General features: G+C 35.3%; 1 protein-coding gene across 5 annotated transcripts in view; it reads right to left on the bottom strand.

Moving 5' to 3' along the window:
• Positions 1 to 1,849: 1,849 nt before the first annotated feature.
• The window catches only part of zfh2 (Zn finger homeodomain 2), a 64,563-nt gene continuing 49,097 nt past the window's right edge, over positions 1,850 to 17,315 (bottom strand). For all 5 annotated transcript variants that reach the window (XM_015940346.3, XM_025160187.2, XM_015940348.3 and 2 more), the window contains 2 exons: positions 5,387 to 13,110; positions 1,850 to 3,018 (listed from right to left, as the gene is read on the bottom strand). In XM_015940346.3, the coding sequence (XP_015795832.2) occupies positions 2,503 to 3,018; positions 5,387 to 13,110 (8,240 nt within the window). In that variant the 3' untranslated portion in view covers positions 1,850 to 2,502. The remainder of the gene's footprint in view (positions 3,019 to 5,386; positions 13,111 to 17,315) is intronic.

Raw genomic sequence — 17,315 nt, 5'->3', positions numbered from 1 at the left:
TCCCTTCTTATTATCACTGGCTGAATGTCAAAAAAGGAAAAGTCGAAAATGTTTCCATTGGAACCCTAAATTGTATTAAAGGATAGATTAAATTGCATCTCTTGATTCACTGACAAGACATTGATTCCTTTAGCTTTTCATGATAATCATAGAGATTCTCATTTAATCTCATTTCAACAGATTAATCGTTTCTCATCAAATCACACTTTCATCATTTGCAAAAAGTCATTCAAATTGCAAGGAAAGAATGAGAAAAACAACATTTTTGCTTTGCTCTCATTTCCAATGTACATTTCATTGATACAACAATTAAAAACGATTCAATCCAATTAACACTTGAACTAAAGGGAAAGAGATTAATGAAAAGAGGAAAAATTGTGATCCAATTAAAGCTCAATTGGAACCACAAAAAATTAGACAAATAAGTTTAATCATTGGATGGAAACCATAATAGTTATTAACAAATTGACAACCAAATTGACGGTTGATTAAATAACAAATTTTCAGTTTACTTTCTCCTTCAATTAAAAGGTTTCAAAAGCTCATTAATACCAACATTTAAAATGTTCAATTCAATGTCGATGAAGATTAATGAGTTTGAACCATTTCACCTTCGACTATGTTGGCCAGTTGTTCATTTGCAATTGTTTTCATTTCAACCCATTAATGGGTAAATTCGATTTGTTTTTTCGCTCTTTTCTCGCTTCGATATTCAAATGCTGGATTCCTTTTGAATGATTGAATTTGATTTTTTGGAGAAAAGCTTTTTTCTTTTAATTTACTTTGAAATAGTTTGGCGAGTTTATAGATTGTAAAGTGATAGTTTTTGGCTTTCATTTTTCATCAGATTATCGCCATTCTTATCATGTTTATTATTAAATATGATTTAGGATGTAAAGTTTATTTTTTACATCATCGCTTAATTTTACCTTTACATTCTTGGTAACTGATTATTATTTAGTATCATTGATTGTTACCATGAACAACCATTTTAATTGATAATCACGATTAACAGAGTAAATAAATGATTACCATGATGATGATGAGTTGATGATGAGGTGGAGATTTTATATGATAGTTGAAGTATGAAAAGATTATCCTTGAAAAGATTCAATGTAATAATCATGAGCAGCCTTTTGGTTGCTTTGTTTCAAAGATGAGAACAACTTCAATGAACTTTTCCCATTTTAAAATATTAATATGAATACCATGATAATAGCAAGTTGAGTCATTTAAATGTTCCATTAAAGGTTAAAACTACATTCAGAATCAATTCTGCAGTTCAGTCGCCAGAATCAATCAAAATCACTCCTAACTAAAAGATTCTTTTCTAGACTAAGAATCAAATTCAAAAGAACTTTAAACAGCCGAATCAAATGAATCGTCAATGCGATTAATGTTCGATTAATTCGACAGTTGTTGCTCGAAATGCAGATTACAAGTTACTTATCTTTAAACCTTCCTTAAATGGTCATTGATCATTCCAAAGTGTGAATTCGAAGATGAGATTTTATCAAATCGTCAAAGTTTCAATGAAAATGTTTAGTTGCGATTTTGAATCAACATTAGTTTTGCGCGATTGATTGTAACTTAAAGAGAAATGTTTTTATAACGAAAGCGACTTTTAGCCTGCATCCAGCTATTTTCACTGCTATCTTGTTACATTAATATGTGAAATGAGCAACAATGAAAGTTGAATGTTACTCAGAATCTATGAGTCAATCAAAGAAAGCTTATTTTGAATATTGGCTGCAAGTTGAGAAACTAAGCTTTTTTGAGTCACTAAACTGGTTGCTTTTCATTTTGATGAGTTTTTAAAGTTAAATTGAAATAAAAGGAAAGGTTGAAATTTGCTTAAATCAATTTTTTGTTGTGATTTTGGTTTAATTTAGCATTATTTAGTGTTGCCATTTTGTTTGTTGTCATTCAGTTGATAATACAATATTTTAAATAACATATAAATAGGAATCATGGTTGACCAAAAATGAAAGGTTTTTGGGTTTTGTTTGCTTGTCAAGAGAGAGAGAGAGAGAGAGAGAGAGAGAGAGAAGAGAGAGAATCAAGGTTTACAAAGAGAAGAAGGAAAAATTGTATTTTGTTGTTTTTTTATATATAATATAATAGCAAAGAGTCAAACTGTAATAGGAAAAGAATGGCTTTTTGCTGAGTGAAGAGTGTTAATCATCATCTATTTATACGTCTTCTCAGATTGCTTTTGTTATCTTCCAGTGGATGAGGATGAGAGAAAGTGATGAAGATGAGGTTGGAGCAAATGGATGATGGAAATGATGATAATATGGCTTTGGAATGTTTCATGATGAGGATGTCGAGATCAAGTTCATTTGTGTCAATTTACCTTTAACAGAAAAGAAAGGTAAACATTTGTGTTTTTTGTTACAAAATTGAGGTCATTTCACGTTATCTTTTGTTTCATCTTTTGTTGCATTTAAATCAGTCGCAATAATAATAGAAGAAGAAGAAAAGTCGATTTTTTGGTCGAACTTATAATTTGGTAAAATCTGGTTTACCAATCATGTGATGTCCAGAAAAGTTGATAAAGTTGGTCATCATTGGTGTTGTTGGTGTTGAAGTTGAGCTCATGGTATAAGGTAGTGAAGATGTTATACCAGAATAGTCGGTTGAACAGGAATCATCGGCAAACGATTCTCCCGATTCTCCCGATTCGTTGCACGATTTAGCACTTGTTATGTGAACTCGAAGAGTTTCAATGTGTAAAGGTGAAAAGAGATGTTCTTGCATGGAAGTGGCGGAAAACTTGTGATTATACTTGACACCACAAAGTTTACATTCGTCTGGAACTTTACTCGGTGATTCCGGGTCTCCAGTTGAACCAATGGAACTGGATCCATAAATGGAAAGTCGAGCCTTCTTTTCTTTGGCACGAGCATTTTGAAACCAAACTTGAACCACTCGCTTGGGCAGGCCAATCTCGCGTCCCAACATCTCACATTCAGTCATTGATGGAGTCTTGTATTCATCGAAAACTGATTTCATTACCTGATTATTCACCAAACAGCAAAGGTACAAGCAATTACAAAAGTGAAAGAAGATGAAGCAGAAGAAGAAGAAGAAGAAGAAAAGAGAGAAAAAGTTTTCATCAATAAATTGAATAAAACAATTCGATTCGAAAAGAATCAATCGAATGACCGGAAATTTGGACATGAACAAATGAGAATTGAAATTGCATGCACAAAAGTCGAGTTGACATTTTTTCCCCTTCTAAATGAACTTTCAATTGCTTCGTCAACTTTTGTCAACAAATGCTCATCTGTATGTCATTAACGGTACAAGTAAAGACCATTTTGCGAAACAAAAAAAAAGAGTTTCAATTCTGTTCCATTTTCCAATCATTTTTATCTTCTTGTTTATCCTGAAAATGTTTCCTTTCTAACCTTTTTTCATATTTTTCCCTTTCTTCCCTTTCTTCTTCGTAATAATACATCTTCTTCTTCTAATTGCTTTTATTAGTCTTCTTCACCAACAATGCGAACAGGCAAAAAAAAGAGAGAAGAGAAAGAAAAAAAAATCTCCATCTTGAATCATCATAATCATCTCCTACGTAGCCTACGATTCTCATTCCTTGTTACGTTCACTGAACTTATCTACACCTCATCATTTCTCTCTATTCAAGGATTTCCAGTATTTAGCAGTTATCTTCATCATCAACATCTACTTCATCATCTTTTTTTTTGACTCAAAAAAAACACTGAATATGGGTAGACCGTGATGAGGGTAATAATGATTGGTAATTGCTCTGCCATTGATTGATTAGTACCTCAAGTTAATAATCATTGATATAAAAATAAAAGCGAACACAAAAAATCCAAGAATTGATGATTATTATGATGAGAATGAAAATGATGAAAATGATGATCCATGAAAAGACACAAGATTTAATTGAGGTTGAACCTTTTTTTTCTCATTCTCTTCTTTCCTCATTCGTACCAATAATTAGATTCATTGATCAATAGCAAAATAATATGAAAAAAAATGAAAAACAATATTGAAATGAACAAATTAAAAGGTTAAAATGAATGAACAAAAAAATAATACAAACTTGAAATAAAAAAACAATATTTGGTTTCCATTGATTAAAATGAAACATTTGATAACAATTATTGGGAAAAGAAAGTTTAATTTTCGTTGACGTTAATTAAAGGCAATATTTTCTTTCAGCTAAATGCTTCATTTTCTCGTTCGCCTTCGTTTCAGAGTTTCAATTATCTTCTAAGCCAATAGTTATTAGCATTGTCAACTTGCAGGTTAGTAATTATGTTTTGGTAAAAATGAAATAACCTCTAATAACTACCTTGGCCCCTATCCGAAGCAAGGGACATTCAATTGCAATTCAATTGAAATAGTAATTATAAGTAGAGAAAGAAATAACATCAACCTTGCAATTAACAAAAAAAAACACAATTACACCAAATATTATTCAATGAATGGTGCACTTTGCAATATCTTTTGCAGAACAAAAGTTTGGCTCATTTTTTTCCAGCTTTTCATGTTCTTTTGTTGTTCTCAGTGATAATAATGAAAATGATAATAAAGTGAAATGATAATCAAATGAAAAGTAAATAAGATTCGCGATTTGTTTTACATTTGGTTTCTTTTTGTGGTTTTCACGATTGAATTGCATTTTGGTGCAATTTTAATTGTTAAATTAAAAATTAAAAAAACTTGCAAACGTAAAAATTGTCAAGGAAAATCGTTTAATTTGAATCGCTTAAATAATATTACAAGAGAGAGAGAGAAGAGGTATGAAGAAGAGGAAGAGAAACATTTGTATTTTCAATGGATGTTGGGAATGATGAAGTATATTTTACGTGCTTAAATGGGTTTTTTAAAGGTATTGTTGTGTGAGTTTGAATGTTGTTTATGTCATTGTTTTTTGTGATATTTTACTTTTTTCTTGAAGAAAGAAAAAAAGAAATGTTGAAAGAAAGAGAGAGAGAGAGAAAGAGAAAAGAGTTCGATGCAAGGAAAAAAAATGTGACGATGATGATGGTGGTGATGAAGAAGATGAAGAAGTTTGAGGGAAATTGTGATAAACAAGGAATGATAGCATTTTCACATTCATTGTTTCTCTTTTAACATTTGAACATTTTTTTTCTGCCTTTATTTTGTTCCTTTCATTGCCTTATTTGCTACTCAAAATTGGGTTTTTGTTTCATAGTAATCTTTCATCAGATGATGCTTTTGTTTTTATCATGCAAATTTGCATTTATCTGAGTTGTTTCGAAGTTCTAGTCTTCTTGTTTACTTTTATATTATTTACTGTATATGTATAGATATTTTTTGTTCTTGCGTCTTTTACTTTCGCATTTGTTTTCGTTTGCGATGATCACTTGCAATGAGATGTTACCTTTAACTGTACAGTAGTCATTTGAGTCCGAAATCTTTTTGAATTGGATCCCGATTTGGTTGTTGGCGGGGTTGTCAGTTGTCCACTTGCTGAAGCAGAGGTTGAACAATTGTTCAACGGTAATTTGCTTTCTTCGGTTGTTGAGGCTGAGGCTGCGGCTGCTGCTACTGCTGCAATGGCTGCTGCTGCGGCAGCGGCTGAGGTTGACGATGATGAGGTATTGACTTGACCACCAGTTGACTTTAATCCGGTTGCACTGTTGAATAAGTTTGTCGGTAAAACTAGATCATAATCATCTTCTTCTTCCGACTCGGAGTCTGATTCACCCAGTTCAGATCGATCACCAAATGGATCACCATAACCTCCAACCATGTCATCATCATACCCTGTTCCATCACCTGATTCAATGGGTTTGGATAAGTCTAAAGGTAAATCACCGCCCAATCCAAGGGCTGCCTTTATGTTTAAGGAAAGGTCAGCTGGACTGGTGGGAGCAGCTCCACTATTGGAACCACTGGATGCGTCTTTAAATTGACCCGAGGTTACTTGATCCATGTACTTTTGGAATGAATAGATTTGTTGTTGCAACATTTCTGGTGTTAATGCGGCTTTCACTTCGTCTGATGTATCCTCGGAAGGATCACCATCAGGCAATGCGTCTATGTTGATATCACCTTTGGTATATTGGTCAGCATGGCGAGTGGCTAAATGAGATTCAAGGGCTGATCGAGCTTTGAACAAGGCTCGACAAAAGGGACACCGTTTATGGATTGCTTGTTGATGGGCACGAAATTGACCTTTTCGCTCACGAGCTCGAGTATTTTGAAACCATACTTGAACTACTCGCTTTTTAAGACCGACTTCTTTGGCAATGCTTTCCAACATTTTTCGACTTGGATTGGATTCAATTGTATACTTTTGATACAAATAGTCCAATTGTTCGGGTAAAATTGTTGTTCGAAGTCGCTTGTCACGCGGTTGATCACCTAACATTCCTGAATTTGTTGCACTTGTTGACGCACCAGACACACTTCCACCGCCTCCTGCATTGGATGTAGAGTCCATTGAATCTTCATCTTCTGGAAGTTTACGTTTCAAAGAAAGATTGTTGATGGACGAAGAAGAGGTTGACGATGAATTGAGTCCAGTAAGTGAATTGACAAATTGTTGCTGTTGTTGTTGTAAACTTTGAACTGCTGCTGCAGCTGCAGCATTACCTGATGCAGCAGCAGCGGCAGCGGCGGCCGCAGCGGCTGCAGCAGTCATGCTACCCGGTGGACAGGCTTCATACTGAAGTATCCCAAAGGGTGAGGTGGATGGATAAGGTGGAAACAAAGATGGGTGCATCAAGTGGACCAATTGATGTTCTTGGCAAAGGTCGAAACGAGGGAAAACAAGTCCACATTTTTCACAGCGAAACGCACCATTGGATGAGTTGGCTGAAGGTGATGATGAGGGTCTAGAAGGATTGTTTGTCTCGGAGGGTGTTGGTGAAGCGGTCGAGTCTCGTTGATGGTGGTGTGATGAAGTCGTGTTGTTGGTTAAATTGGCTGGAGCCAGGGTTGAAGGTTGTTGTTGTTGTTGACCAGAAGAGGAGGAAGATGAGGATAAAGATGAGGTTGATCCATTGTTACCTGTTGACTTGGGATCGACAGTTAAAGAAGAGGAAGATGTTGATGCAAGGTTGTTGAAATTATTGGTGTTGTTAGTGTTATTATTATTGTTACTCGTACCCGTTGTTGTTGTAGATCCTGAGTTTGATTGTTTGACTTCTAGCGAGGGAGTTAATGAATCGACCAACTCTTTGACTGATGATGGTGCTGGTGTTGAAGCTGCCGATGACATGCTCGCTGCTCCCGGTGACGCGGCTGCAGCTTGCCTTGCTTCTTGAGCTGCTTTAATTTGACTTATTTGGGCGGCCAATGGATTTTCATCTTTAAAACAAGCTGACTTTGAATGTTTAATCAAATCATAATAACGTTGGAAAACTTGGCAACATTTTTTACACTGATAGGTTAGTCCAGCAGTCTTGGACAGTTTACCCTGAGAAGAGTCATCATCGGTCATTGAGGTGGGCTGATTTTCATACACTTTACGAGCCTTTTGACGTGCATTTTGAAACCAAACAACAATAACACGAGGTGAAAGGTTAAGAAGCTTGGAAAGGTATTCAAGATCATCATCTTTAGGGTATGCATTTGATTCAAAAAATTCTTGCAATACTTTAATCTGATAATCGGTGAAACGAGTTCTATTGGCACGTTTACCAGGAGTGGTACCGGAAGAGGGTCCTGAAGATGAAGAGTTTCCTCTATCACCACCAGTTGAACTCGAGGACCCAGTGGGTGGCGAGGCAATACCAAAGCCACTTGTTAATCCAGCTGCGGCTCGATGAGAGGCAGCAGCATCTAAAGCCATTTGAAGTGGATTAGAGGTTAGATGACCAGGTAAACCAGAGGTTCCAGTGAGACTAGAGAGGCCAGCAAAGAGAGACTGAGGTGGTTGACCACTTTGCTGTGAACAAGTGTCATTGGTTGAGATTGAGCTCATTGAAGATTCAGAGCGAGGTGACATTGTATAAGATTTGGCATAGTCAAAGGGTTCACAACGTGCACCTGTTACTCCCTTTGAAGTTAAATTTGCTGCCAATGATGAAAGGTGTTGCTGATGGGAAACGTTAGATTGATTCACTGTTGATCCGGTTGTTGTTGGTGTTGAACTTGCTCCCAAATGATTGGTTAAACTAAATGTTACTGATGTATCGGGTGTAGATGTTGATTCACGGTTACGTCTCATCTCTAATCTAACTGAATCATCTTTACGTCCACCATCATCATCAGATGAGGTGAAATCATATTCAGATTTAGTGTTTGCTGTAGACATCATTTTAACTTCATTAATAGATAGATTCAAAGTTGCTGGCATTGTTGATGTTGATAGGTTGGTAGATTCAATCAAACTTGATTCATGGTTACCTGGATCTTCTTTAATCAGACAATGAGCACTATTATTACCAACTAGAGGACCACTACTATTATTTAAATTAACTTTAACCTCTTTGTTGGGTTTCTCTTCGTCTAATTTTTCTTGTTTAATTGTTGTTTGAGATTCACCGATAGAAATAACTTTGGCCTCACCAGTTTTTTCGTACTCTTCAAGGTTTAAAATGGTTGAAGGTGGATTATTGAAATTATAAGGTGAATCTTTGTTTCTTTGACGCTCTTTGAAAAGTGTATTACGGAACCAATGTTTAATCACCTTTAATGGTAGACCAGATTTTTCAGACATTTCTTGAAGTTGCTCTTCAGTTGGTGAATTGTTAATGTCGAAATATTGTCTCAACACTTTCAATTGATCATCAGTAATTCGTGTGCGAGCACGTTTAGGTTGTTGTGCTTGAGCCTGAGCTTGTTGTTGTTGAGCTGCAGCGGCTGCGGCGGCAGCAGCAGCAGTCAACTGTTGCTGTTGTTGAGCTAATAGTTTTTGTTGAGCAGCGGCGAAAAAGTTGGCTTCAGCTCCTTGAAGAGCGGCGGACTGTGATGAGGAACCACCATTGTTACTTGAACCAGCAGCAGCGGCCGCAGCGGCAGCGGCAGCAGCAGCAGCTGGATTACCTGAAGCTTGAGCAGCTTGATGGTTAAAGGCGGCAGCAGCAATGACTGGGTCAAGATGAGGCATCATGATTGGTATCATGGGTGGATGTAAACCCATAGCTGCGGCAGCAGCAAAATTTACATTCATACCGGGAATATTCATGGGCATTCCCATGCCAGCAAGTCCCATTGACATTAACAATTGACTAAACTGTATTTGAGCAGCAGCCATTTGTGCTGACATTTCAGCTTGAGATCCATTGGCATTGGCATTACCCGAGTTACCAGATAATCCTTGTCGATTTGATGTTGATGAGGTTGATGTTGAATTGGTCGTTGAAGAGGATGAATTTGGTGTAGCTGTTGTTGCAGTTATTGACATTGAAGGAGCACCATGACTGGTTGCAGACGATGAGGTGGATTGATTCTTACCTCGTCCTCTTTCTCCTCCTCCTCCCATTTCATTTCGTGTTCCTTCTGCATAATGAACATGACCAGAAGATGAAGTTGCCTGAGACAAATGGTTTTGTACAAAAGAAGCTGGTGTGATTGTGACACTGGTTGAATCAGCACCGCCACCTGATGAAGTGGTACTTGTTAATCCATTAGCGTTGAGAACATCATTTACAAAAGAGTCAACATTGGAACTTGTTATTGGTGTTACGGTGGTTGTTGGTGTTGAAGAGCTCACATGAACTGTTGAAGATGATGTTGATCCAGAGGTTAGTGAAGAGAGTGGCACTGAATGTGAGGTGGAAGATGATGAAACTGAAGGTGAGGAAAGGATATTGTGATGGTGAGCAAGATGATGATGACGACGATCATAATCTTTCCTATATTCATCAGCAAAAGTTTCAACCAGGGTAATAGGAACTATAGCCGAATGAACTTCTTCTCGGTGAGCTTTGAGAACCCAAATTGAGGAGAACTCTTTATTACAAAAATCACATTTAGATCTATTGATTTCGGGTAAATTGGTTGACCCTGGTAAATCACTTTTATCCGCTGATGATACACTATTAATTACACCGTGGTCACTGTTACCACTTTTGTCACCAGAATCTTTCATTATCACATCATCAGAGTCAATTTTTTCTTCTTTAGGAACTTTACGGCGTCTCTGATGGTTTTCATTGAATTGCATTACAATCTCAAATCCCCACGTTTCAAGTAAATGTTTATAACCTGGAGGCTTTGATTTGCAAACTGGTGCATTGTAGTATTTAGTTTGACTAGCACGGATAGCAGCATTCAACTGTTCTTGAGCTGTTTGTTGTGCTTGATGTTGTTGCTGTTGTTGCTGTTGAACTGCAGCCAAAGCTGATGCAGCGGCAACAACTTGTTGCTGGAAAGATTGTCCTTCTTTACCTGTCATTGATTTCAATCCTCGAGGACCAAAAAGTGAGCAAATTTGTTGATGTTGAATGAAGGTTTCTTGGTTGGGAACAATGGTTCCACACCGATTACACGAATATAAACCGGCATTGGTACCAGAAGAGTTATTTGCAGACGATGAGTTTGACGAAGCAGCGGCGGCAGCGGCTGCTGCTGCTGCTGCCATGGCTGCAGGATTGGTTAGTAAAAGTTGACCACCAGTGGCCAAGTTGAGGGCAACAGCTTGCTGTAAAGAAGCTGCTTGTTGTTCAGTTAAATCACCCAATTTACCAGAGTTATTTGATGACAAAAAGTCACTATTTTTGGATAATGAAACAGAGGTAACGCTAACATCACCTGAACTTGTCGTTATTGAAGATGAGTTTAGATCGGGTCGTTCAATTAATGGTATGGTTGGGTCAATTTGACCGGATAGTGTTAACTCTTTAATCTTTGTTGCTCTGGTTTGATGTAAAACAGATCGTATATGAATATCAAGAGCGGGTCCATTATTGTAGGCCACTTTACAAATATTGCATCGGTAGGGTTTCTTTTCATTGGTAGAAGACGAAGTTGTCAGATCACTTGATAAAGATGAACCGGAAATAACAGGTAGAACAGTGGTTGAACAGTTTTGAGCAGAAGGTGTTGTTGTTGTTGTTGCGGTGGTTAATGAGATTGAAGAGGATAAAGGTGAAGGTGAGGAAGATGAGAGATGACGACGATGACCAGCATTAGTTGTAACAATTGAGTTTGCCAGAGAAGAGGCAGAGGTTAAGGTGGTTGATGATGAGATAATTGGAGGTGAAGAAGAAGTAATTAATGGAGAAAGGGTTAAATCATTGGCACAGTTAAGACTCTCTTTACCAGATAGAGTTGTATTTGATGCTGCTGCTGCCGCTGCTGCTGCAGCTGCTGCAGCTTCTTTAGCTTTAGCTGCTCGATGAATGTGAGAAACTGAATTATTGTGAACCTGAAGGATTGTCTTCTGTGTAAATGATTCCTTACATAGATCACATTTGTGTGGACGATTTGGATCAAGATATTTCTCCATTGACGGGTAACTCAATTTTTCACCTTTACGATGAAGCAGAGTCTTGTTGTGAGCTGTTAAATAGGATTGACGAGTAAATGCAACTTTACATCGATGACATTTGTACTTTCGATTGGGATCATTGTAACCATCTTCAGCTGCTGTTTGACTGTTTAATTGATCTTCAAGGGTTACCCTTTCAGTTGATGAGGTCAACTTGAAGTCCATTTCATTAGCAACCATTTCTTCATCCAGTAAATCATTGTTTACATTGTTATTGCTGCTATTGTTACCATGAGCTGTAGCTGACATTACCAAGTCCATGGCTTCATCACCATCTAACCCTGTACCTGATTCACTAGTGTCCATCATATCACCGTCACCTTCACCATCGTCCTCCAAAACACCACGAGCTGATTCCTTTTTGAGAAGCTCGGTTGTCGCTGGATCCAAGATACCGCCACCATTGCGTCCAACAGATAGTAACATTGGATTATTGGCTAAACTCTGTCTATATACATCCAACTCTTCCTCGGACATGTTTGGATGAGTGGTTTCGACATGTTTACGCAATGATTCAACGGAACGGAAACTTCGTCTACATAAACAACATTGGGTCGCTGCTCGGATTAAATGATATTGCGAGTGAAGCTGCAATTTTTCAATTGTTTTAAATGCAAGGGAACACTGGTTACACCTATACTTGTAAACATGACGATCACTTACTGATGCTTGAGAATCAACAGATTTAGAGCGAACCGTTTTGGAACCGGAAGAAGAGGAAGAAGACATATTTATCGAACTATTGTTTAAGGAGACTGAAGAAGATAAATTAACACAATCATCACGAGATCCATCAATTGAGTCATCCATTGAACAATCAGAACGACCATCACCATTGTCTGGACAACCTAGAGACGATGAACCATCATCATCACCTCCATTGGTTGATACATTATTAGGAACATTATTACCATCTTTAACTGACGATTTATCATTATTATTGGAAACAGTCTCTGAAATGGTTGTTGTTGTTGTTGTTGCAGAAGACATCAGACGATCAACAACTTCTTTATTGGCAACATTATGAGTCTCAATGAGATGAGTCTCGAGACCCTTTCTGGTTTCACAAGGAGACTGACATAGAGGACACAAAACAACAATTGTTAAAGCTGTTGAAGAGGAACCAGAATGAGATGAAGAGGATAGAGATGAAGGTGAGGTGGTTGTAGATCCACCACCAGCAACACCACTAGATAACTGATTTGGTGAAAGTTTAGCCTTTTTAGGTGAACTAGGTGATGATAGAGTTGACAGATGGGCAGACGAGTTTAAACTTGTGGTTACTGGTCCCACCATTAAACCTGATTTATTGTTTAACTGATTGGCATGGGCATTAATCAGGTGAAGGGAAAGTTTACCTTCCGAGTTGGTTGAAAAATTACACTGTGGACATTGATGACTGGTAGAGGTTGAATTAGAGTTGGCAGAGGTTGAAGAGGATCCCACTGAATTTGCAAGTTGCTGTTGTTGTTGTTGTAGTAAAGCTTGTTGCTGCTCTAAAAGGAAAACATGATTGGCCGATAAACCGCTTAAACCGCTTAAACCAAGTCCAGAAAACAATGCGGCCGCTGCTGCAGCCGATGATGGATCCGGATTGGATCCAGAAAGTGACGCTAAAAAGGATTCATTCAAATCTTCAAGCATACTACTTGTTAGCTCATCTAGACAAGGAAAAGACAAGAATAAGAAGAAGAAGAAATTTAAAATTAAAAAAGATTGATCAAAAGTAATTACAATAAGCAATCAATTTGAAATGGGAAAACCAAATTTGTTCAAATGTCGACTCTCATAATGAATAATGATCACTTTTCATCAACATCATAATCAAAGTTAATCAACAATTTTTTTGACATTTTTTTCCCTTCTTTTTAACCAACCAATAACTCAACATTTCTCACCAATTAGCAATATTATCATCTTGATTTTACCATTATATTAACATTAAACTATCTATTTTAATTACTATTGATAATTTTTAATTGGCCAAAGTTGATTGCATTAGACATTTTTTTTGTTGCTATTTAACGTTTGTTTGTAACAATTAAGATTGACAGGAAATTGTTGATAAGGGCAGTAAATTAAAAAAAAATGTTACATTAAGTGTAGTTAATAACAACAACAAATACTACAATTTAAACATTAATGAAAGTGAAGTGAAAAAAAAGTTAATCACAAATGACATTGAGAGTTAATAGTAAAGTTGAGTAAATTAGTAAAGTCAAAGTAATTTAATTGAATCATTAATTGCTATTGTTGGTGATAATAAATATAATAATAATTCAATATTAAGGTTTGCTGGTGCATTCAATTAATTGGTTTAATTACGAGAGAAACATTTTTCGTTGAACAGAAAAAAAAAGTTGAATTTAAATGCATTTGCTATTAGATAATATTTCAATGGTTAATGAAAAGGTTGAATTTAAAGTTGATTAACAGTTGATTACCGAGTTTGATTCAAGGTTTCTCATTGAATTATGATAAATGAATGATATTTGTTGATGGAAATGTGAGAAAAGGTGAAAAATTGTTTAATGGCGGCGGATCCTGAACATTACAAGTTGTACGTGTTAATAAAAGCGTCACGCACGCATTAGCACATCAATGTGTTAACTCAATTATAATTGTAATGTTCATCTCAATTGAAGCAAATCAGTGGTTAAATGACAGTAATCAAGAGAAGTAAACAGAAGAAATTAAAGTTTAATTAAGTTGATCAAAGTGACTTTGAGCGAGAAGAAGAAGAAGAAGCAAAAAAAGTTGCACTTTTTTGCCCAAATTGTCGTTAATTAAGAAACAATTTCATGACCAATCAATTTAAGATTGTCCAACATTTGATTATTGGACAAATCAACTGTGAATTAAATTGTGATCAACTTCCGGAACCTTAATCAACATTGAATCCCTTGAGCAATTGGTTTACAAGTTTATCACTTGGACAAAATGTTAATCGAGAAAATAATGAAAATGATAATTTACTTTCAAATGTTGATTATGTTGATTAAAGGACGAGGAAAGTACAAATGGCAAGAAAAGTGATTTACAGTAAAAAGTATTAACAAGTGACCAGAAGAAGAAGCAAAGTTGTCTTATAAAATTAGATGGACAATCAACCATTATTTATATTGCTATTAAATTAATCATTAAACATGACCAAAAGAAGAAAGTCTTTCAGGTTAACAACAAAATTAGACTAATAATGATCAACATTGAAAGGGATTCATCAACATCATTAAAGAGCTTTTGTTTTCCCAAAAAAAAAGAGTAACTTCATCTTTTCCTTCAAATGCAATATCCTGTTTCATTCAATTGATACAAAAATACCAATAACCGATGGCGTGAAGCCCTTAATCACAATCAACTTAATTAACGTTGGTTCATGTTGACCAATAGAAGGTTGAAAATCAATTTAAGTTTATCATTTTCATGATGATGGTTGCCGATGAAATGTAAAACTTGTTGCAACTGGAAAAAGTTGATTAACCAAAAAATCTTATTCTTCCATTAGTTTTGCCATCTTTTGTTAAACTTTTTCATTTGAGTTTCAAGTTTGTTCATTGTTGCTTCCATTCATTATTATCTCATCAGATAATGTTAACTGATTGTTTTGTTTATTAAATGGTGAGCAAAAGGCTGAGAATCAATTGTCATTAATTAAAATTGATTAGAAATGATTAATTTCCTAATTATATCAATTAAAATTAATTAACTTTTATTGATTACAGTTTTGCGCTTTCTTTCAATTTCAACAATTTAAAAGCTAAAAATGGTGCTCTTCCCTTTTCATCATGAAAGACATTCTTTACCAACAATCATTTTCAATTAATCACTGTTAATAAGGAAACTAATGAATTTAAATTAATCTCTTTGATTGTCATTGTCAGTCCTTGATGTAAACATTTTTACCGACAACAATTTGCTCATCTTTACACTCTTATCATCTTGAACGACAAGATGAAAGATGAACAACTTTCCTTCAACATCAAAAATTTCACTTTTTTCTTTCCTTATCTGATAATCTGAGTTTCAAAGTTTCAACAAAAGTCTTTATGATTTACCTTTCATTAGCAATTCATGGAAATTTCATTTTTCCAGAAAAGTTGAAACATTTGTTGTCTCTTAAGTATCATTTAGCATTACAAATGTTTACAATTTTTTTATCATTTTTTTCTTGTTCTTTTATTCATTTCGTCTGTTCAATTGTTGAAGGCTTTAATCAGATGAATTATTGCGCCTTTTAATTGAAAAAGTTGTTGTTGCGCTAATTTTGATTGTAAGACATTGATCAATATTAAATGATTTCCTATTTTACAATTGACCTCGAGTTGAACAAATGTGATTGAAAAACGTCAATTTATAATCTCAATTGTTCCTTGAAGGAGAGATTGAAATGGAAATGAATTTTATCCGAAAAGTTGAAGCAAATTGTAATCAACATGAAAAATGATTAACATGCAAATCAATTGATTGGCAATTATTAAAAGCGTGCATATTTTTAATGATTTAACCTTGGATCGAGAAATGGTTCCAATAGTTAAAAGGTAAATCAAATTGTAATTAAACATTAAAGGTTATTACAAAACGAGTTGAAGGAAAAGACAAAAAGGTAAAAAATGCAATCAAATTAATCATTTCTCTGAAAGTGATTAAATCTAAAATTAATGTCAACAGAGTCAATATTTAATTGTTGATCGCAACAATTAATCAAAAAGAGAAAAAGTTGAAAAGAAGAAAAAAGTTGCTTCCAAAATTACAAAGTTTGCTGAGTAAATAAGAAAAGATGAGAAAAGTTGAAAGATTTTTTTCTTTTAAGGATTACGAGTTTTCTTAATTTGCATATCGACCAGGCCTTACGGGCCAAGCTAGTTGGAGGACAAAGTGATCATGAGATTGGTTCAGAGGAAAGGTGAGACTGGAAACGATGTAAACGATTGACAAAAGACTGGTAAGGTTAACAGGGCAACAAAAAGTATTTGACAAAGGTAATTGTGAGAAACCAACAAGGTTAAGGATTTTGGGCACACAAAGAGACGACACAACAAAAAAGGTAAATCTTTTGAAATAACAAGACGAACAAGATGGCGAACAAGATGAGGAGGACGAGAAGATGAAAAGCTGAAAATTAAGGTAAGAAGAAGAAGAAGAAGAAAGGTAAAATGTCTTCAAGTGTGTAACTTCAAACGTTTGTTAACTAAAAGGTTTGGTTAAACCAAATAATTACCAATTAAAGCTCAACATTTAAGCTCAAGGAAATAAAATGCTTTTTTTGTGTCTCTTCAACTTTAAGCTAACAGAACTGGATTTGCCAATTGCTGTTGACTGTTGATTAGAAACAAAATTTTTAATTTGATATCAATCATAACTTGACTGATTAATTAATTAACCTTTTCAATTTAACTTTTCTTCAGTTTAAAGTGTTCATTGGAAAGTTGGAAACTTTCAAAACTTTATTCACATTTCGATTCAAATTCAGTTTGAGATTTAGATTAAATGGAACCTTGGAAATGCGCTTTTGCGCTTCTAAAAGCTTTCTAATCCATTTTTAATCTGTTAATGGTTTCCATTATTATCATCATTTGATTATTATTTTTACACCTTTTTTTTGTTCCTCTCTCAAGGTAAGGTTAAGGGTGAGAATGTTAACGAATTAGGAGCGTTAAGAGTGAGACAGGATGAAAAGATGTTGAATTAGTTGACATGTTTTACGTTTGTTATTGTTATCCCAAAAGGAGCCAAAAATCAGCATAAAAAGAATAACATTTTTACTGTAAAGCGCAAAAGGTAACATAAGGTAAGCTCGAAAAGTAATAATGATGATAATAATTGATTGAGCAAATGATGAGGATAAAGAGAAAGAGAAGAAGAGAAG

Source organism: Tetranychus urticae, chromosome 1, assembly GCF_039701765.1.
Source record: "Tetranychus urticae isolate SD_2017Ah chromosome 1, NJAU_TeUrti_SD_1.0, whole genome shotgun sequence".
NCBI lineage: Eukaryota > Metazoa > Arthropoda > Arachnida > Trombidiformes > Tetranychidae > Tetranychus > Tetranychus urticae.
The sequence above is the reverse complement of the archived record's forward strand: the minus strand, read 5'-3'. Positions and strand labels throughout refer to the sequence as shown.